Here is a 23710-nt window from a genome sequence, read left to right as displayed (position 1 = left end):
ACCCTCTACCACCTCAAAAGGAGCCTTACTAGTGAAACTATGCACTGTGTTGTTGTATGCAAACTCAACCAACAGAAAATACTATTCCCACTGTGCTTTGTGGTCTAATACATAGTTCTTCAAAAGATCTAACACTGTGGAATTTTCCTCCTCAGACTGACCATTAATTTGTGGATGGAAGGATTAAGAGAATTTCAGTGTTGTGCCCATGTTCTCAAGCAATCCTTTCCAAAACAAACTTGTCATCCATGGGTCACGATCACTAATGATCGACTCTGACATGCCATGATACTTAAACACATGTTGTATAAAAAGTCATGCCATAAGATCAGCCTTTATCTTTTTCTTCACTAGAATGAAGTGGGTCTGCTTACTGAACCTACATATGATAGTCCATATTCCATCATTTCCTGTAGGTGTGCGTGGTCAAAGATAGAATCCATAGCAATGCTCTATCAAGTAGGCAAGGGCTGCAATAAACCCGGCATCTTTTGCCTATCATAATTAACTTTCTGGTATACTATGCATGTCTTGACAAATTGCTCAACATCATGCCTCAAAGTTGGCCAATAAAAGCAGTGCTCAACTGCCTTAACCATGGCATCAATACCCCTATGACCCACATAAGGAGGAGCATGACTCTCGGTCATCACCTTGTCATAGATATTTCCAAAGTGAGAATCAACAACACACTCATCCTTCATGGCATCCAACTCAGTGTGATAAACCATACTGACATCTGACAACTAAGGTTTACGTGACAGTGCATCAACCACTACATTCTTTTTGCCATCTATGTACACAATCTGAAAGTGAAACATAGACAAAAAGTTTGCCCACCGCACGTGCTTCTCAAATAACTTGGTGTGAGTCAAAAAGTAGCGCAAAGTCTGGTGGTTTGTCTGCATTGTGAAATCAGCCCCTAAGAGATAGTGTTTCCATGTGGAAAGTGCATGAATTACAGCCAAGAGCTCTTTCTCATAGACCTGTGAATTCCTCCTTGCACCATGGAGAACACGACTCTCATAAGGAACCACATCGCCATCTTGCATTAAAACAGCCCCAATGTTGTTTCCACATGCATCACACTACACAACAAATGACCTCCTGAGACAGGGCAATACAAGCACACAATCCGAAGTCATCTTTTCTTTTAACGCATCAAATGCTGAAATTTTCACTATTGTCCATCTTGTGGGGAATTTTGCTTTCATTGGGGACCAGCAATCAAGGCATAAAGTCCCAGAATAAGGTTAGGTGTGTCTAAGGGAGGTCTAAGCAGTTGTCCACCTCTTGTCCAAGACATTGTTAGGCATTCTAAGAACTATTTTAGAAGGTAGTCCTAGTGACCCTATTCTGCTAGCCTACTAGATAACTGTTTCTAGGAGCTTTTGTTAGTAGTGAGGCAATTAGAGAAGCTTGTTGAAATTAAAAAAAGAGAAATTTTTTAATATACTTGCAATATAAAAATACAGGTGTATAAAAAGGGTTTCTAACCCCTCAAATAGAAAAGGAAGAGAAGAAAAATCTTAAGAGCACTTGATCATCGCCTTGCGAGGGCCTAGTAGGTTCTTGAGGACAAGTCAGCCGATGCCTTGTCTTCCTAGGGGTGGCATCTAGCTGGAAAAAATACTAAGGAAGGTTGGAGTGAAAATAAAAGTGAGCAAAAGAAACAAAGATTTAAGTGTCGCCTTGTAAGGGCTTGGTAGGTTCTTGGGTACCGAGTCAAGACCTGAGGCCAATGCCCTATTCTCCTTGGGTCCCTACACTCAACTCCCTCCTTTTTACACGCCCGAGTATGGAAACTTGAAAGAAAAATATCATAAAAACAAAATATATGCTAACCAGGCTACAAGAGTCCTTCACTAGTAGGAATTCTTGGTCCAATTGTCCTAAGTTGAGTAGGAAGTTCAGGCCACCACCTAGAATGACTTCTTTGATGGTTCTTTTTACCTAGTCTGTGTTGGAGCAATTGGTTAGCAACTTGATCTAGATTTCTATCAGATTATGCTGGACCTCTCCCTCGTGGGTTTCATGCCTTGATCTTGGTAGAGGGTAGGGTAAGAGTTGTTCTTGTGCTTTGTTGCATATTCTGTTTTGTGGCAACTTGATGCTTTTTATTATTGTTGTTTTGTGCAGATCAATTCGTGGATCCGATGGGATGAGTCACTCTATCCCATGTTCGCCAATGAGAGCAAGATTTTAAACACCCAAGACATGCTGGAAAGGAACAGAATGATACAAATTTAATGCTGAATTTAAAGCCCGACAAAAGCGGAAGACACGGATTCGACGATTTTAAGTAACCGTGGAAGATGGAAATGCAAATTTCAACCTTTGCCGTGGTTGCGGATTTTTCATAATTTTTTGACTACCGAATCAAATTCGTTCTTGTTGTTCAGGACCTCAAGCTGAACACACAGGATTTTTCAAATCGCAAGTCGATCGTCGAACAGGTAAGAAGCGGGAGGCTGGATGGGTCAAATAATGACCAAGATATAAAGGGTCATGACCCTTAGGGGATCCCTTGGCCCAAAAACTCACGCGTTGGGAGGGGGGGGGGAGGGGTGGGTTTCGTAATGGCAGCATATGGCAACGCCTTGATGACGATTTTGATGGGGAGCCATTATGGACTGCAAAACAACTGATGGAATTGAAGATACCAACCTTCTTCCTGATTTTTTCGCTCTTCATTCACCGCCTTCCTCGTGTGAAATGGCTGCCCGGATGGAGATCTCCAAATTCAGTCTTTGTCTCTCCTCTCTCTCTCTCCTTTTGATGCATGTTTCCATGATGCAATCTATAAGAGAAAGGGGTGGACTGATTTGAGAGATTTCGATTGTCGGGAGATGATGCTAATACACAATGGAGCATAAATCAATGTTTGTAGGAGCATTAGCGGCTGTTAGTGAGCGTCAACGGCCTTCCAAATACGAGATACATGTGAGATAAAGCACGGCTTTATGAGTAAGTGATAAATTTCATCGTTTTATTATAGATCTTGGTTGCAAATAGTTGGAAATCATTGCTCTTAATTGTCAATGATTTTCTTTATGAGAAACATTAAGAAAATCAGCAAGAATCAATCGTCGATTGATTTTTCCATAAACATACAAAACCCGAAAAATTGCGGTTTTAGGGTAAATCATGGATTTTGGGGGATTTGATGTGTCAATGGTGTTCTCATGGAATGAAATGAGGGATGAAAATAATTCTCAGCAAGTTTGATCAAGTCATATCAGAAAATCAGAAAATATCAATATTTATTGATAAATAAATAAATAATAGATTTTTTACACTTAAAAAATAGAAAAAAATAATATATGTATCTATGGATGTATGGTAGAGCTGAAGCATGAGGTTTAGCCTCAATTTAGCCCTATCTTTATGTTAAAGTGAGTATTTATCGCTCTTTATGAAGAAAAATACATCAAAACACTCTCTAAACCTACCACCGAATGCACAACTCTAAACGGTAGGGAAAGGAGGGGATACCAAGTATTGACTACATTTTGAATCCGATTTTTTTCTGATGCACTTTGCTTATAGGATACGTGTGTTTTGAGAATAAAAGGGTTTAGTAGCACGAGCATGCTCGATACTGACCCTATGCAACACAGCAATTACACTTAGAATGGAAGCATGAAAAGAAATGGTTTCGCACTATCACAATGCTATTTTAAATGAATAAAAATGGTTGAGCACTATGAATCGTTCACAATTGCATTGCATTCAACCCATGATATCATCGTGGATGCATGGCAATTGTCATCATAGACATTGACCCACGCTGAGGGTGAGATTTCCCAAGCTATAGGCCTAGTGATTCGTTTTCTTTGGGAGACTTACTTAGTGAGGATTATCTTTTATCTCATGGAACGATTGATGAAAGAGAGGATTATATATCGTACGTGCTTTATGTGTTCACGGTGCATCTTGGGGCCAATCCTTGAGGTGCACAAGAGCCGTAAAGGGGCCGTGGCAATCAACTGAGGGGTACTCGTTGTATCTATTTTATGTGGTGTATAATACCAATATACATAGGGGCTCCCTGTAAGGAGTTTGGAAAGGATTATCCATTGGACTACAAGCCATACAAACGCTTATTTGGTTAGATCGGTGTGTAGCCTCTGGACACTCCTAGCCGTGAGGCCGTAGGGTGTTTTTGTTAGAGATCATAGCCAGGCAGGCAGACTGCCTGCACAGCAGTCTGCACAGTCGGACTGTGCAATCGGACTGCCACGTGGCAGTCCGACTGCCTGCAGCCCAGTCGGCTGCATTTAATGCAGCCGACCTGTCCTGGTTGCACCCTATTTTCTGGCGCCCTCTTTTGCCCCAGTTGTCGGCTATTTATACCCGACGTTCCCAGCAGTCTACACACACTTCTCTGACGCAGATTACAGACCGGTGACGCGCAGATTCTGTCTCTGTTCACAGATTTCAGACAGTAGACAGTGCAGACTGCAGCAGACTTCGAGGTGGACAGCAGGTTGCATCGTCGAGGTGGAGACACACAGTCCAGCGCAATGCGCCCGTGTATATCTTTGTATTCAGCATTCTTTATACAGCAAATCTTCATCGTCCACTGTCTCTTTCTCTCTCTTCTCTCTCTGCGTTCTCTCTCCCTCAATCCTACACTTCCGCACCGCTGCACTCTGACATGGTATCAGAGCAGTGTTTGAGGGCTGACTGAGCGCAGAATCAACCTGAAGAGGAGTTTCCATCGCAACACAAATTTGTGTTTTTTGCGTTTAAGGGCAGACAGGAGGGCTGCGCCTTGGAACAAGGCTGAAACGAGTGTGGGCGCACAGGAAAGGAGTACAGGTGGTGGATTTGCTGCTGTTTGACGCGGAGGAAGTTTGAGTTTTCAGCCTACAAGTGCAGGTTTTGCTTTTTCATCGCCTCCGGCGGGTGAAGAAGCTTCAGGACGCAGAAGAGCCTTAGCAGGCTGAGTTTTCCCAGTCAAAGGGGGCTGCTTGTGCGTTTGTGAAGGCATTGTAGGTGAAGATGTCTACAGAGATGGACTTGGAGTTCCAGGCGATTATGGACCGGAAGGTGCCTGTCTTACCAGCTCTTCCTACAGATCAGAAGCTCGACGGCGACAACTACCGCATTTGGCGCGTCATGATGTTGGCCATCCTTGAGTCCTATGATTTGGCAGAGTTGGTACAGGAGGAGATTGACCGGCCCTCGGTAAGAGATGAGTCCAAACTCTCTTCCGATGCTCATGCGGAGTTGGCCAAAGCCCAGTCTCATTGGGACAAATTGAATGCCAGGATTCGATCATTTCTCTTTCTATCATGCACTACAGCCGTGATCGCTCACATCGAGCACTTGACGGTGGCTCGGGAGATATGGCTGGAGCTTGATCAAATGTACAATCGGATGACCCTGATGAAGAGGGTTTCTTTGGAGGTACAGATGCGGACCTTGTCCGTCAATAAGTCTTCTTCGCTACGGGAACACATTAACAAGCTAAGGCAGCTACAGATGCAGGTTCAGAATGCGGGGAAGCCGATTTCCTCCGAAGATATGGCGATCACACTATTGTCCCAGTTGCCGCCACGATTCGGTACATTTTACTCTGTCCTTATTGCTTCGGGGCTAGAGTCTACTCTTCGCTGGGAAGAGTTGGTTCCTATGGTTTTGGACCAAGAGGAACAGTTAAAGGGACAGAATGCTTCCAAGTCGGAGACGCTGACAGGTCAAGCCTCTCAGAAGAAGGGGAAGGACCAAAAGAAGAAGAAGGGGGATAACAAGTCCAAGAAGGACAAGGAGAAGGACAAGGACAAAGACTCCACATGCCATATTTGTGGAAAGACTGGCCATTGGAAGAAGGATTGCCCTGACAAAGACACGAAGGACACCAAGAAGAAGGACACTAAGGATTCAGGAGCGGTGGCTGCACCCTCATCAGCTGCATTTCTTCATCTAGCTGTCATTGAGGACGCTACACCGAATGCTTCTGATGCTGCGATGACGGCTCCCCAAGCTCGAGAGTGGATTGTTGATAGTGGTGCCTCCCGGCACATGACTCCTTCATCAGATGGTGTTGCCCAGTTGCGACCCTCGCGTGGGCAGATTCTCATTGGAGACAGCTCTTCCGTTTCTGTTGCAGGTCGGGGTAAGATGCAACTTATTCCGGATGGACGAGGTGGTACCCATACCTCAGAGGTTTTGCATGTACCAGGATTAGGGTACCATCTCCTTTCAGTTCATAAGATTTGCTCCCTTGGTCTTCTGGTGGAGTTTGACAGTACTACGGTGCGAGTCCTTGATCGTGGATCGAGGAAGGTTCTCTCATCCGGATATGAGGAGAACGGCATTTACAAACTGAAGTCTTCCACCGCCCTCTCTACTCTTCTTCTTACCTCTCAGTCACAGTCAGAATTATGGCATGCTCGGTTTGGTCACCTGAACTATGACTATCTTCGGAAGGCGTCATGTGGACAGCTTGTTCAAGGGTTGCCGGATATAGTGGTGAGCCAGCAGCCATGTGTCTCCTGCATACGGGGAAGCAGCATAGGGATGCCATTCCCCACACAGCTTCGCGGCGGTCTACTTCACCGATGGAGCTCGTATCTACGGATCTATGTGGCCCTATGAGGAATGAGTCCCTTCGTGGGAGCTCGTACTTCATGCTAATCGTGGATGACTATAGCAGGATGACTTGGGCCTACTTTTTGGCATTAAAGTCAGAAGCTTTCTCGCACTTCAAGGATTGGCTTCTCTTTGAGGAGAACCGATCACGCCGGAAGTTGAAGACCTTGCGATCCGACAAGGGAGGTGAATTTGTGTCTAATGAGTTTGCTCGGTTTTGTGCAGATAGAGGAATTCACCAGGAGTTTGCCAATACTAATACTCCTCAAGAAAATGGTATTCTTGAACGGAAGAACCGCAGTGTGATCGAGATGGCACGCACCATGATGGAGCACCGACAGACCCCTCAGGTACTGTGGGCCAAGGCTGTGGCTACTGCAGTCCACATCCTTAATCGATCCCCTACTTAGGCCGTGGAAGGGATGACCCCATTTGAGGCTTATTTTGGGACGAAGCCAGATGTTTCTTACTTTCAGGTCTTTGGGTGTGATGCCTATGTTCACATTCCCAAGGCTCACCGTGATAAATTTGAAGCGGCTTCCCGAAAACAGGTATTTGTTGGCTACAGCTCCCAGTCCCAAGGCTACCGACTGTATGATCCCGTGAAGCGGGATGTGTACACTAGCCGTGATGTGCGGTTTGTGGAGGTTCCGGCTACTTCAACGGGTGAGAAGCATCCCGTTCTTGGAGATCCAGGGGAGAGTTGGGCTCCTTCTACAGTTCCACTGGAGCCCGTGCCTTTTGATTATGATTCTGTTTCTGACACAGAGTCTACTGTTCCACCGGACACCTCTGAGGAGTTACCGCCGGTGGATATTCCAGAGTCTTCTGCTAATGGAGAACGACGGGGGGAGGTTCGGCCTCCTCCTCGCTGGGCCCGTGACACACTCCGTGATTCAAGGATCGAGGGGGTTCCTGAGGAGTGGGAACCGAAGGATAGTCCGCGGCGGTCACGGAGGCACCAGGCACATTCTACGGAGCTTGTTTGCTCCAACTATTGTTCGATGACCCATGTTATGCAGGATCGAGAGCCCACCTCCGTGAAGGAGGCTTTACAGTCCGCCCCATGGAAGAAAGCTATGGAAGCCGAGTTGGAGGCTATTGAGAGGAATGGCACTTGGTCACTCGTGCCTCGCCCCCCGCAAAAGAAGGTGATTGGAGTCAAGTGAGTCTTCAAGACCAAATACCTCAGTGATGGTACTTTGGATAAGCACAAGGCTCGCCTTGTTGCTAAAGGTTTTGCACAGCGCCCAGGTATTGACTGTCATGATACTTTTGCCCCCACAGCTCGGATGGCGACCATTAGAGCTGTTCTTGCTTTGGCTGGCCATAGGAGATGGCCTGTTTATCAGTTGGATGTGAAGTCGGCCTTCCTGAATGGTGATTTGAAGGAGGAGATCTATGTTGAGCAGCCTCCTGGCTTTGGTTCTTCAGATGGGAAAGTCTACAGGTTGAAGAAGGCCTTGTATGGCCTCAAGCAGGCCCCGCGTGCATGGAACGAGAAGATTGATTCGTTCCTCAAGTCTCAGTTGGGATATCGGCGGAGATCCGCAGCTATATGTTTACACTTCCGAGGATGGTTGTGTGTTGTTTGTCTTATATGTTGATGATTTGATTGTCACAGGTGATGCTGCATAGCAGGTCCAGGAGACGAAGTCAGCTTTACATCGGACGTTCGAGATGATGGATTTGGGTCTACTCCATTTCTTTTTGGGCCATGAGATTTATCAGTCTCAGAGGGGGATCTTTATCTCTCAACAGAGTCTTTTGAGATGGAGGATTGTCGGGCCCTCTCTACTTCTATGGATCCAAACTGGAAGGCCACTTCCCATTCAGCTTCTCCTTCGGCGGATGTGTCCCGCTATCGACAGTTGATTGGGTCTTTGATTTGACTTCTCAACACGAGGTTGATCTATGTTTTGCTGTTGGGCTCTTGGCAGGGTTCATGAGTGAACCTAAGACAGTGCATTGGCAGGCTGCTCAGAGGATACTTCGGTATCTGAGGGGGACGTCTGATTTAGGGATTCATTACCCCGCAGGGACAGATGGGTCAGATCTTGTACTTGCAGGTTGGAGCGACTCGGATTGGGCCGGTGACGTGGACCACAGGCGGTCTACTACAAGTTACTGTTTTACTTTGGGTGCAGGTGTTATTTCATGGAGTAGCAAGAAGTAGCCCACGGTAGCCCTTTCGTCTTCTGAGGCGGAGTATCGGGCCGCGTCTTCCACCACATGCGAGGTTGTGTGGCTTCGGAGATTATTGGAGGAGCTTGGGTGCCCCCAAACTCGTCCTACATTGCTGCGATGTGACAATGAGAGTTGCATTGCCTTGGCAAGGAACCCTGTTTTTCATGCCCGGACGAAGCACATTGAGATCCAGTACCACTTCATCCGAGAAAAGCTTCTGGATGAGACCATCACTGTGGAGTATTGCAAGACGGAGGACAATCTTGCGGATTTGTTTACGAAGGCACTTCCTCAGGCTCTACTTCGGAGACATTCCAGATCCCTCAGGCTTCTGCCCTGCCCAGGCTCTGAGAGGGGGTGTTAGAGATCATAGCCAGGCAGGCAGACTGCACGCACAGCAGTCTGCACAGTCGGACCGTGCAGTCGGACTGCCACGTGGCAGTCCGACTACTTGCAGCCCAGTCGGCTGCATTTAATGCAGCCGACCTGTCCTGGTTGCGCCCTATTTTCTGGCGCCCTCTTTTGCCCCAGTTGTCGGCTATTTATACACGACGTTCCCAGCAGTCTACACACACTTCTCTGACGCAGATTACAGACCGGTGACGCGCAGATTCTGTCTCTATTCACAGATTTAAGACAGCAGACAGTGCAGACTGCAGCAGACTTCGAGGTGGACAGCAGGTTGCATCGTCGAGGTGGAGACACGCAGTCCAGCGCACTGTGCCCGTGTATATCTTTGTATTCAGCATTCTTTATACAGCAGATCTTCATCATCCACTGTCTCTTTCTCTCTCTTCTCTCTCTGCGTTCTCTCTCCCTCAGTCCTACGCTTCCGCACCGCTGCACTCTGACAGTTTTGGTTGAGCATAGAGGCCCGCCTACCATTTTAGGTCTCGACATCCTGTGTCTCAAGGACCAAGACAAAGATAATGAGCTAGAGAGTATGGCATACTCTAAACGGATCCCAAAACACAACAAGGCAACCTTGGAGGATTGAACACCAGTAAACATAGCTCTGGAAGCTCAATCTGATGCAAATGGGTAGTGAGGAGAGAGAAATACTAAAAACCCACGTACTTTAGGAGAGAGAAAAACTGAGCCATGGCAGAAAAACTATAAATGCAAATGTTGATCCTCCTAGCCGAGCGACAACAAAAATAGCAAGGCGACAGTGTTTAAATGGTTGCCAATGGCAAGAAGTGGACTAGAAGCAATCAGCAACGATAGAGAGGGGTTCCCATGCAACAAACATAGCAACTATGTAGCTCGATCGGCAAGGCAATGGCTAGAAGGTGAGAGAACAACAGGATGGAGCCTAGAAACGTGCGCCAAACTAATGTAGAGAGCAATGGGCAGCTTTGAATGAGATATCCTCCACGAACAGAGTATGGGCAGCAAAGCTAAAGGGCTTGAAACCTGCAAAAACGAGGGTGAATTGAATGGAGGACAACATACCTAGTTATAGAAAGTTTCGGGACCTTGTATCATGCATCGTTTAAAAACTCTCTCAAACCATGCATCAATTTAGGGTTTTCATTAATGAAGCACCCTTGGAGCTGTTTAAGTGGCTAATTCTGCATGTAATGTTTGTATTAGCTCAACATCCCCAAGGAAAGCCAACCCAAATTTTGAAGTGTGTTTGGTTTTTATGTGTTTGTACCCCAAAGCAGCTAGGACATCGGACAAAGGGTGCACAGTGGCTGCCCAGTGGCCTACCAAGACTACAAAGGCAATGATTATTTTACCAAGGAAGTCTAAGTGGTCACCCCAGAGAGGCCAAGGCATCGGACAAAGGATGCACGTCAGATCCACCATGGCCTACTAAGTCCTGCAAAGATGGATAGAACCACAATGAACTATGTGGGTTTTTTTTCTTTTGTTTATAATTATTATTTCAAAAAAAGTGAAGATGGCAGTCAATTAAGTACGGATGGGAGACTAGTAGCCAAACCCAAAGGCTTTAACGAAATAAACAAGCTATCCCTGCCACTACTAGATGTCAATGACAAAGGAATAAGCTAGTGGAGAGTGGAGCAAATATGGGGGGCATGTGAAGAGACAAAAAGAGGACGGTAACCAAGCAAGACAAGCAAAGAAAGCAAGCAAGCAAAGGGAACTACCTTTGGAGACTACCATGGGAATGCCGCAAATATGGTGGATCTAGAGTCAACCACTCCAAAGTGACCGAAAAGGGAGAAATGCACACAAATGCATGTTTACATGAACACAATGTCAATGTACTGGAGTTATGCAAAGGGAGATGCAAGATGCCATGCTCACACAAAATGCTATGCAATGGTGTCACTTGGACAGTGCCCTCACAAGGAAATTATTCACTTATCCAAGTGTCCTTTTATAATCATGTCATCCTAACAATATGGATGAAGATAGAATGTTTAAAAATGTACAATAAATACAATGTTTGCATTAAAAAATACGTAAGCATCATCACTGTCACTATCAAGAGAAGTGGAAGGGAAAGTTGTGGACTGTCCCCTCTCACTACATATGGTGGAAGGAGAAGTAAGCACCTCATCTATGCCCAAGATATTGATGTCAATGGGGAAAAGGAGAAGCACCCAAAGAAGAAGAATGAGATACCTGTCCATCTAAAAACTTGGAAATGAATAGCCTCCAAAGAGACAAGGACTAATCCTAGGAAAGAAGCGCCACCAAAAGATGCAACCGTGAGAAGGAGTGCCAAACAATCCAAGTCTTCACTCCAAGCTAGGCAATAGATCCTGTAGAAGTAAATGTCAATCTACAAAAGAAAGCAAAAACGACGACATAAAATCATAAAACATGCAGAACTCTATCAGAAGTGGTGCAACAATGAAAGCATAGATAAGTGTTGAACTAAACTGCTAAACACAAGACAAAAGAGAGAAAACAAAAGAACACTGCAAAAGAAGAGAACTCAGAGATGTGCTCCAAAAATGGAATCCATATACCAAACACGAGAACGACCCGTACAACAATGAGTCACTGGCTGCGTGGGCATTGGCACCGGCTCCTCTCTCCAACAGAAAGACCACCTCCAAACTCACACATGAGCTGACACATGGGCCCCATCTCACCACCCTCTCACACCTCTCTCTGGCACTAGAGAGTCGTGAGGAATGGCCGCATCACCTGGACTAAAAAGCAGCAAAGAAAGCGGCAATCAAGCCCTTCCCTCTGCCTGAAGAAGTGGATCCCTGCCATGCCTAGGACTTCCCCTTGGCCGGAGGATCGGAGTCAAAGTTTGAGGAAGAGGATGACTCGTTGAAGAAGTCTACATCCCACTTCTTCTTCTTCTCCTTCGTCTACTATGAGGCTGCTAACTCCTTGCAGACCTTCCACAAGTGTCCCTTATTACCACAATGATAACATTGGGCCTTTGACTTCTTCCTGTCAACCCTCACTGAAGCTGTAAAGGCCTCACAAAAACCCCCATAACAAAATGGAAGCCTCCCCTATAAATGCAAATGTGCCTCATGCTCAAGCAACATCAAGGACATATATATAAAGCTTACACGTGTAGATGATGTATGTGCCCTCAAAGCATTCACCACTCCATCAAACTCCGAGGGGAGCTTGTAGAGTACCGTTCCCACTAGATGTGCCTTTGGAAGGGCAAACTACATGTATCAAAGATGGTCATGTACTAGTGTAATAGGAAGCAAAAAGGACTGAATGGTATCCGTCAACTCAAACTTCTATTGAAGCTGTCCAAAAAGGCTCACAACACGCATATTTCTAATGATGTCCTGCAAGAGGTAACCGCTAGTAGAACTTCTTTAGAAATACACCGAAGCAATGCAGAATATGCGCGTACACCCTCTGAATCCCATATAAGCACACCTTTCTCATGGTAGTCCTCATCAAAATCTTCGAGAAGATGAAAAGGACGTTGAGCCCGAGAAATAGCTCTATCATGAGGACATGTATTTTTGAAACCTCACTTAACATGTGAATTAATTTTTAATCACATGGTTAGGTAAACATTGAATATGTGAGATGTAACTAAAGTTAGAGTAAATTTACGAGCCCGGGACCCAAGAAAATCATGGGATGTAAAAGGCTAAAGTTACCATAAGTTATGCTGCAGAGGTACTTTGTGGTATCTAGAACCAGTTGTTGGTCTACGTCATTCATTTGGCCATAAGTGTCAGTTTGGTCACACTAGAAAAGTGACGTTTAATAGTACCTAACGCCAATTTGATGGTCAAAGATAGTGCAAAGACACTGGAAGTTGCCTAACCAATTTAATTATTGGTCAGTCAGATTATTTTTCTAAGCACCGAAATAATTATTAGATTAATTTTCACTATTTAAAGACTGAAAATTAATATTTAATTATGGATAATGCTAAAAAAACCATTTGGGAAGGCTACCACTTGTCAAAAATGCCCATGCAAAACTGCAAAACATCTTCAAAGGCTAAAGAGGGGCATTTTAGTGCATTCAACCTGCAAGAGAGAGAGAGAAAATGTTGGTTTGATCTGCAACCATTGGAGAACCTTCGGAGGTAGGCAGGGACTGGAGAAAACCAATCAACAGTAGGAGACAGTATCTATAGGCTATTGAAATAGGCAACATCAGTAAATGACTCATTTTCTTCAATTATTTGCAGAGAAAGTCTGAATTTTCTCTCTCCTCAGCATTCTCTCTCATCTCCCAGGAATTTAATGACCAATTCAAGAATCGAATGAGGATAGTAGAAAATCTCTTTGCTAAATTAGCAAAGGATCCTCAATTTGCCAATTTTTGAATACCCCGAAGAAGGACAGCAAAGTCAAAACGAAGAAGACATGCGTGATGCATATGGTAACAGCATTGGGGCTATTCCTATGCAAGACGGCCAAGTTATGGCTTATAAGAACCGAATTCTCCACAGTGCAAAAAAAATTTTACACGTCTATGAGAAAGAGCTCTTGGCTATAATTCATGCACTGTCTACATGGAAACATTATTTGTTGGGGACTGATTTTACAGTGCAGACAGACCATCAAATTTTAAGGTACTTTCTAACGCAAAGAAAGTTGTGAGAGAAGTATATGAAATGCCATGAAAGAGTAATATGTTGTTGATTTGGACTATGCTAATATTTATGATCAGCTTTGCAATTGCCAAAGGCATGAACACTTTGTGATAAGAGATGGATTTCTGATGATGCATGGACAACTATGTATTACAAAGCAGTTAAGGCCTAGAGTTATCATTGAAAGTCATGCTCCTTCGTACGTAAGACAAAAAGGTATTGATGCTACGGTCAAGGCAGTGGAGCATTTCTTTTATTGGCCATCTTTGAGGCATGATGTATAACAGTTTGTTAGGACATGCATAATATGTCACAAGTTAAATCATAATAGGCAAAAGATGCCAGGTTTGTTGCAGCCCTTGCCTGTTCCACATAGGCCTTGGCAAAGCATTGCAATGGACTTTATTTTTTAGCTTTTCAAGATACCTACAGGGAATGATGGGATATGGACTATCATTTGCAAGTTTAGCAAACAAGCCCATTTTATTCCAACGAGGAAGAAAATAAAGGCTGATCATATGACACGATTGTTTTTGCAGCACATCTTGAAGTATCATGGTATCCTAGAGTCGATCATTAGTGATGGAGGCCCTCGGATGACCGGTTTATTTTGGAAGGGGTTATTTAAGAATATGGGTACCACGTTAAAATTCTCATTATCCTTCCATCTGTAGACAAATGGTTAGTTGGAGGAAGCAAATTTCATTGTGTTAGATCTTTTGAGGTGCTATGTTTCAAACCACAAGACACAGTGAGAGTAGTATTTGCCCTTCATTAAGTTTTCTTACAACACAATGCATAGTTTCATGAGCAAAGCTCCATTTGAGGTGGTTGAGGGTGGAAAGCAAGTATCATCTATTCTATAAACTAAAGATAAGATTTTTTAGGTTGATCGTTATGTGGATATGTCTACTAAAATTCTAGCACATAAAATTAAGGGTTGATCATTGGATGAGATTTTGATACCTAAGCAAATTCTAGCACATAAGGAAAGAAAGGTCAACAGTAAAGTTTTCAAGAGATACTTTGTGAAATTTTAGAATTATTTACCAATGGATGTCAAATGAATGGAAGAGGATGACTTGGCAGACCATCCTCGATTGTTGTAAATTTACCTAGATGCCTTTCAATTAGAGCTGACTTTAGTTCGAACTCTGTCAAGTTCAATAGAGCAAGGGCTCGGAGTATTGCCTAATGCTCAAGGGGGACGTAACACTTCCACTCCTCCAATTATGGACAACTCTCATATGTAGTGGATCTCGAATGTATTCAGCAATATTCTGAAAATTAATTTAATAAGTTGAATAAATTTGGAAAATGGAATTAGAAAGCCGCCACTTGGCAAAAGTGGCCCATGCAAGTGGGAAAAACGTTTGTAGATGCTGGTGGAAGTCTATTCCAACCATTGTGATAGAAAAGGACGTTGTTAGAGAGCAAGAAGAGGCTGCTGATGTGATTTGTAGCCACCAAGGATCAGTTCTACAACATGTGACAGTAGTTTGGAGCCCTCCAGGAGCAAGTGACAGCAACCAAGGTCCTTATGATGCAGATGGCAACATATAGGAAAGAGCAATAGTTCTTTTTGGTGGTCCTAAGCTATAGGGGATAGCTTCCATGGATGTTTGAGCAACGCAACAACAGTTTTTCAGTGTTTCTCGCGATAAAACTCTAAAATTTCTCTCTCTATAGCATTCTCTCTCATCCCCAACCATCTCTCAAGTTATCTTTGCTGTTAACCCTAATTTATAGCAAAAATTAGGATTTTGATAATCGTCTTGAGCTGCGTGCTCAAAATTAAGGGCCTAGGACTTGAATTCCAGTAGCTAAAATTGAGAAATTTCAGGGAAGCCAGCCAATCAATATCAGATTTAGGGCTAAATTTGTTCTTCAAGGAGTAGGGTGAAGGCTAAGTCCCCAAACAAACCAAGGGGCAAATTGGTTTGGAGGCTTGCTGGTCAGCTTTGACAACAAGAGGCACTTAGATTAGCGGAGGAGATCAGAGGATCTCAGTTGTACTCCTTCCATTTGCAATATAAGATAAAGAAATACCACAAGGAGCGCCAATTTTGAGACCAATAGGGTATCCAATGTCTAAGATCAAAGTGGTAAAGTGTATCAAAGCCATTCCATCTCCTTTGCAAGTCCTAGTTGGCCTCTTTGGGATAACCCTTTGGAATCCCATAGAAGACAACCATCGCCCTGTAATCTTGGTAAGCCATTGGTCAGCCGAAATACATCCTTTGTCCAATGCCCTAGCTGCTTTGGGGAGAGATGCCTAGGGGTATTATGGGCTGAGTTATATTTTTATGTCCCTCCTAGGTACTAGGTTTAGGCTTGAGAAAGGTGGTTGAGCTAAAAAATGCATTACAAACTAGTTAACTTCTTAAAACAGTCCCAAAGCATGTTTATTACCAAACTTTCCTAGAGAGTGTCTATGTCCTATAAGCAAAACCATAATTTGAGAGGATCCACACATTTGTAAATAGAAGGTTCCCCATCCACTCAGCCCTAATCTTGTCTTGCATATCCTCCACCTATTTGCACCTTGTCTACACCCCTCCTTAGTGGATACCTTAGTTTATGTTGCAGCCATCCCTTCTCCAGCCTGAGGCAACCCCTAGCACTTGCAGCCAGACCTATGTTTTTGCTGCTGCCCTGCCCCACTACATTCTGTTCAGGCTGCTCTACTGTTGCTGCCAATTTGATCAGCCTAGCTCAGATACGTACATCACCCTGATCTGTGTTTCCTGCTGCTGATCGGATAAAAAGACTGTTTGCTCTGTTTTGGGATCCATGCAGAGTGCGACACACTTTGTAGGTCATCTCTCTACCCTGGTCCTTCAAAGGCACAGGCGCTCGAGATTTCATGTTTGCTCTGCATAATGTATTTTCTGCATTTAGCATTGTATCTATTCATAACTCATTCTTCAATGTTCATTGTCTCTAAGTTACTCTTCAACTCTAAGTTCTTCCGTTATCGCTTTGTGTTTCGTTGTACACGTGTTTATCTTTGATGCTCGAGTATTTCTTTACACTCACTCCCTAGCTCTCCCTCTTCCTTGTTTTCAACCACACCAAAAGGGATCAATTCAAAAGCCCTAGAGTTTCCCCATGAGCATAAATCTAGCATTCTAGAACATGAATAGACCTCACTTCGATGGTGCAAGCGGTCCCAAGAAGATGATTGGTCATCAAGAGCGGTAGCTAGCCCTTGTTGGACACATCAACATTCTATTACCTCAAGAGCACAAACTCTCCTCCTCTCAAGCTAGTAGAGTCCGGAAGGTGCTCCTACGAGGTTCATTCGCCCTTTGGGAGTACTCCATTGGCACCATAGGTAGAGTGGAGTTTGCACTTTAATTTGATCAGGCCTACTACCCTGTGTGAGAGATCATGGGGTCATTGTTGCAAGGTGGGCCTCATGGACCAAGTTAGGTATTGGGCGTTCTTGCATCAAAATCCTCAACATCTATTCACCAATAGAACTCAAAGGATGGGCTATTTTTTGGATAGAGGTGGTGGTTGGATTAACCCATGTGGAATGTTAGAGGAGAGGATCACCATAGCAAAGACACAGACTTCCAAAGTATTGCAAGGGCTAAGTAGGAGGCCTACAAGGCTTTCTTTTTTGCAATTGGTGCTAGAGACATATAGAGAGACCGAGCCTTCCACAATGCAATGGGTCACTAGATTTCTCCTAGGGCTGAAGATGACTTAGAAGAAGCCTACTCGAGCGGCTAGACAAGTTCCATGCGAGTGATAGGGGTAGTTCTTGGGGAGCAAATTGGGCAACTGGCAACGACCGTGTTGTAAAATCATGTCCCTATCCTCCTATCTCTAGATGCAATCATCAAGGCCCTCAGTTTTCACTATCAAATTCCAAACTCAATGTGTAAGTGCAAGGAGGAGGTGTGTGTTAGTAGTCCAGACAGCTCATGTGTGAGTTTGACCTATGCCGGGCATGCCTCGGTTGTTTAGGCAAGGAGGAGGTGTGTGTTAGCAGTCCAGACAGCTCATGTGTGAGTTTGACCTATGCTGGGCATGGCTAGGTTATTTAGGCATTTTATTATGGTTGTTTTATGCTTATTTGGGGCATTTTATGCTGGCCGACCTGCCCCTATTTTGGCATTGTTTTCTTCTTTATATCTCCGGTTCTATCCTCAGTTAGATCATCACCACCTCTACACGTTCTGCGGAGAGAGGGAACTTGTGCCAGTGCCTAGGAGCCAGTGACTCATTGTTGTACATGTCATTCTTGTGTTTGGTATATGGATTCAATTTCCCAAGCACATCTCTGAGTTCTCTTCTTTTGCAGTGTTCTTTTGTTTTCTTTCTCTTCTATCTTATGTTCAACAATTATTCCAGCACTTGTCTATGCTTCCATTGCTGTATCACTTCTAACATGGTATTAGATTTCAGAATCGGTGCTCCTGCTTTCTGTTGTGTTTATCTGCTGACTTCACGTCTTCACCTACTCCTTGGTGATCAGGCGACACTTTGTTGCTGCCCCACAACCTATTTGCTGCCTGCCCAACCTGCATTTGCTGCATTTTTTAATGCAATATCAGCCTGTGTTTATCCCATCAGACCCTGTGTTTTCAAGCTCCTCTATCGTTTCTCCCCCTGCTGGCTCTTGCGCTACTAATGATTATTGATTGATCAGCATCTCAGCATTTTCAGGTTTGCTCTTGGTTTTGTGCAAGGTCACATCCTCCGACTGTTCCTACGTGCCATTTTTGCTGTTTTTGGCTGTTTTTGACCAAGTTTTCCTCATTTTGCAGCAGTAGGTCTTTGTTTCTCATCAAATTTTTTGTTACATTGCATGTGAACTCTCATTTTGTGAAGTCTTTGCGGTTGGTTTGGTTGTATTCTCCTCTGTATACCTTCTATTCTCCATCTTCTCTTCTTATCCTCTCCATATAGCTCCTCCGTGCACTTCGACAAACAATAAGTTACATGGACCTGACTATGTTACATGGAGTGCTGTCATGAAAGCCTAGTTTGTGCAAAAGCAAATCTGGTACATTATTTGTGGAGCTATTCCCCATCCTCAGCGTCATTTTCCACTTCTCAAAGATTTTGATGAGGACAACTTGAGAAAGCTGTGCTTACATGGGATTCAAATGATGTGTGTACCTATTCTGCTCTTCTTCGATGTATTACTAAAGACATTCTACCGGGGATTACCTCCTGTAGAACATCTCCCGAAATATGGTCAAAGCTTTAGATGTTGTATGAGGCGCCTTCCACCATACGTGCAGTGACCCTTTATGGCCAGCTTTAGCAAATGAAGTTTGAGTCTAAGGACACCATTCAGTCATTTTGGCTCCATGTTACACAAGTACAAGACTAGCTTCAACACATACAGTCTGCCCTTCCAAAGGCACATCTCGTGGAAACGGTACTCTATAAGCTCCCCCCAAAGTTTGATGGAGTGGGCTAATGCTTTGCGGGCACAGACATTACCTACGCCTGTGAGCTTCACACATTATATCCTCAATGTTGCTTGAGCATAAGGCATCTTTGTGTTTGCATGGGAGGCTTCCGTCTCATTATGGAGGATCAAGTGAGGCTTTTGCAACTTCAAAGAGGGGAAACAACAAGAAGAAGAAATCGAAGGAACAATGTTATCACTATGGTAAGAAGGGACACTTGCCGAAGGACTACAAGGAGTTAGCAACCTCATGGAAGCAAGAGAAGAAGAAGAAGCAAGATGCGGACTCCTTCGCTGAGTCACCCTCTTCCTTAGACTTTGACACTAATCTTCCAGCCAAGGCAAAGTCCAAGGCACAAACGGAATCTACTTCTTTAGATCAAGGGAAGGGCTGGGTGGCCCCTTTCTCTACTACTTTCTAGTCTAGGTGATGTGGTTATTCCTCACGACTCTCCAATGCCAAAGGGGGAGTGTGAGAGGGTGTAAGATGGGATCAATGAGCCTTATCTATACAGGTATACAAGTGCACATGTTCTAGAGAGGAATATCCCTGATGCATCGACTGAAGTCTAGCAAGTTCAAAACCCTAGAGCTAGGATTGACATCCAGGTTCATGATGAGTTGGTTATTTGACAAAGAGCAGGCTTGGCTCCTAGTGTTGTAAGAGTAGGCTTGGCTCCTAGTATTGTGCTCACATGAGGGGACACTTTGACGGTCTAGCCACAATTACATATATCCAGAGGCATTTTGGACAAGATGGTCTTATATGCTACTACAAGACATTATTGACAGACACAAAGATCTGTTATGACTTTTCTCCATTTTCAAGAGCTAGTACAATTGACATTGGCATCAAGTTCTCTTTGAGGCACCTTGGTGGTGGCTTGGTCACCCATTGCTTGGGTATCCATTGTTCTATTCTGGTGGTTCTATGTTGTATGGTCTATGATGGGTCATTCTCCTTATCATTGTATCGTATCAAATCACCCATGATCTGAGAGGGGGTGTTAGCAGTCCACACAGCTCATGTGTGAGTCTGTGACCTATGCCGGGCATGGGTAGTTATTTAGGCATTTTATTATGATCCTTTTATGCTTATTTGGGGCATTTTATCCTGGCCGACCTGCCCCTATTTTAGCGTTGTTTTCTTCTTTTTATATCCGCCTCCCTCCTCATTCAAATAATCATCACCTACAGGTTCTGTGGAGAGAGGGAGCAGGTGCCAATGCCTAGGAGCCACTGACTCACTATTGTACACGTCATTCTCGTGTTTGGTATATGGATTCCATTTTCCAAGCACATCTTTGAGTTCTCCTCTTTTGCACTGTTCTTCTGTTTTCTTTCTCTTCAGTTTATTTCAACACTTGTCTATGCCTCCATTGTTGCACCACTTCTGACAGTCTGGAGACAGATAAAGTAGCTTTGGCCCACAGATTTGGCACAAGGTGGAGGGATTGCAGAGGAGGTGGCATATGCCCTAAGAGAGTCGAGCAGGATTTCCAAGGAGAAGGGTTGCCATGTGAGGCAACAATATTGGGAGGAGGAGAGGGCTTTGCAATGTGACCTAGCAGCCATCCAATGGCTGCTATAGGACTCCCCTAGAGATCAAATACCCTTCGACCCAAGAGCTGCAGGCACACAAGTCGCCCTAGCAAGCATAGATTTTTCTTTCTGCATCTCAGCTGCCCTCTGACTCCTTCGAGAGGGCTTCTAGGAGTGACCTCCCCACCTTGGAGGAGACTAAAGGCCATCCCTAAGGTGGATCTTCATCATGGCACAGACTACCCTCTCCAAATCATTTTTCCTTCATATTTTTCTATAAGTCTGATAGAGCCTATAGAAGGTGCTAAAGCAGAGGCCCCATTTTCTTAGGAGGAGATTGATAGATAGCCAATCACTTGGAATCCACAAGTCAGAGATTGAGACAATCTATAGCTTGAGGAGTGCGCACACATTCAATGGGCTGTTTGGGAGGCAAGTTCTACTCATTCCATAAGGCTTGAAGAGATATTTATAGGGATGCAGACTTGGAGATACTTCAATGGACAAAGGACAGCAAGGCCTAGCTTTCCCTGCCCTTCTTTCCTTGGGGGAAGATCCAAGTCATAAGACTCCATTGAAAGTCATGGCAACTTGTCCCATACATTTCCTAGTCACATATCCAGGAGTGGCACTTATGCCTTTGGTAGGGCCGAGCTTATACAGCACAAATTGGCAGGCATATTCCCATGCAAGTTGATATGGATTGGGCCCCCTCATCTAACAGACACTGGGCAGTGGATAGCGATTCCAGACCCCTTTAGATGTACTTTCTACAAATACCTATGATACCTAGCACCTGAGGAGTGTCTTGGACTTCCAATGGCTAGTGACCCTTGGGGATCTAGCAATTGGCAGCTCCTTGGCTCAAATGCAATAGGATGGGCTTGCCCACATCGCCCACAGAGGTGCTTGGAGACCCCAAAGCACTGTCCATGGTCTTGTGAGATTGCACAACTGGTTTGCAAAGGAATTTGCAAGATTCCTCATCAAGTAGAGCCCATCCTTGGGTGTGTCACTTGGGGTGCTTTCTACTAGCAATCACTCAGCCTTCTACGAGGCAGAGATGCATGACACAATCTTCATCCTTGAGGCCAATTCATGTGCAGTGGTGGCCTTGGAAACTCTGCCCAGCCAACAAGTATTGGAGCCTGCTACATCACAATCAAAGGTGCAGAAGATTATTGGTGACCTGACAGGGTGGCACATTTGGAAGGCCAGCTCCCAGCTGATTTTCAGTGGTGAGAGCCTCTCGCTTATCCCCCCCCTCGCCCCCGCCCCCCAAACAAGAAAACAAAAAGAGAGCATGGGTAGCAAGGTAAGGCTTGGCCCATTTTTCATTAGTGAAACACTCTTTACAGGAATATCAAATGGAATTGATATAATAAAGCCAGACATTAAGAGCCCAGCCACTTTGCACCAATGTAACTCTGCCAAAACTTAAAAGCTTCCAAGTTACTGAAAAGAGCTTATTTTTCCTTCAAAAGATTCCTTGGCATTTTCTGTTAATAACAGTGGTGAATCATGCTGTGTACTGAATTCCCATGTCCAAAAATTAGTTTCCTGGAATGAGATCTGTCTTAAACACTCAAAGGGACTGCAGGAAGGCCCCTGACATTAGCCAACCTTGTTCTCAGGATGCAGTGTGTACTTTGACAGGTCCTCTTCACTTTCAGAAAATTCTTTACATCCCATAAACAAAGTCTGCATACATTCCATAAATTCATAAAATAGCATGTAAGGAAAAGCTTTGGAAACAGATCATATTCTGTTATGAAGAGAACAATATGTGCAATATCTGATATTTACTTTGATTGATTGATAAACATTGGCATGGATCACTGGGATGAAATCTGCCCGTTCAGTTTCACTGTAGCCTGCTTTATATAGAACTCTGATCTGTAAAATCACAAATAGATCAACCTCAAAAATCAGTTAAAACAGCTAGAATGATAGAAACAGTGTTCAAAAGCTGAATACATAAACCTGTTTGAAAATTGTTGACTTTCCAGATTCCCCAGCACCTGTACAGAATGATAGCAAATATTTCACCACAAGACTACTGTATAAACTGATTGGGAACACAACCACACACATACAAAATACCCAAAATGTAATGAATACCAATCCTGGGACTGAAACAACAATATTGCTTGCCCTAACTTGAAACAAATAGTATCAAGCACTTCTTATGAGAAAGATGTCCTAGTAGATCTTAGTAAGCAGGCTATCCATTCATCACCGTTGGTAGAAAGTCCGCTATTAATAAAGGTGGACCTAAATATGATCTGATAATAATGATGCTTTGCTCTTAGCTGTGAAAATCCAATATATGACATTCTTAGTTAGCCAGGGTAGTTCGTGCAAATTTAGTGCTTTTTATCCCCAGGATATATGCCATTCAGAGCACATACTTACCCAGAAGTAAAATCTTTTTAGCATTCTTATCACTTTTCGCATCTGCTTTCATCCTTGTCCCAATTTTTGAATCCTGCATTCAACAGTGAACTTTTAGTCCAGTATTAAATGCCACATTGTAGCCATCAGAGGTGAAAAATATGGCACATTAGATCCACAATCTCCCCTACTCAGAACACCACCATAACCACTAAAAGAGCACCACATTGAGCAGTCTATGTCTTTCTTCATGCCTACAAATGGTACACATAAGGTGATTATCACATGACACTATGACCATAAAAAAGAATCAATAGTTAAATCAATGGAGGCCAAATCATACAATGCACCAAGGCACTGATCTTTGGTCATCTCACGGGTAGCCAGCACCTGCCACCAACCTTTGGCAGCATGAAAAAGAACAGCCTTAAGTAGCAGATTTTGCATATGTTCTAAGTGTGATCTGTTCTGCTGATAACATCTCAGTAACTAACAGATACTCACTAATGCATCCAATAGCTGACAGGCAA

General features: G+C 44.1%; 1 protein-coding gene across 3 annotated transcripts in view; it reads right to left on the bottom strand.

Moving 5' to 3' along the window:
* Positions 1-23710, bottom strand: part of LOC148039129 (G protein alpha subunit 1) — a 74163-nt gene that overhangs the window by 30462 nt on the left and 19991 nt on the right. For all 3 annotated transcript variants that reach the window (XM_087675013.1, XM_087675012.1, XM_087675011.1), the window contains 4 exons: positions 23202-23274; positions 22770-22807; positions 22593-22682; positions 22410-22487 (listed from right to left, as the gene is read on the bottom strand). In XM_087675013.1, the coding sequence (XP_087531139.1) occupies positions 22410-22487; positions 22593-22682; positions 22770-22807; positions 23202-23253 (258 nt within the window). In that variant the 5' untranslated portion in view covers positions 23254-23274. The remainder of the gene's footprint in view (positions 1-22409; positions 22488-22592; positions 22683-22769; positions 22808-23201; positions 23275-23710) is intronic.

This window comes from Lygodium microphyllum, chromosome 3 (genome assembly GCF_053477565.2).
Source record: "Lygodium microphyllum isolate KBCC chromosome 3, Lygodium_microphyllum_v1.1.10, whole genome shotgun sequence".
NCBI classification, from domain to species: Eukaryota; Viridiplantae; Streptophyta; class Polypodiopsida; order Schizaeales; family Lygodiaceae; genus Lygodium; species Lygodium microphyllum.
The sequence above is the reverse complement of the archived record's forward strand: the minus strand, read 5'-3'. Positions and strand labels throughout refer to the sequence as shown.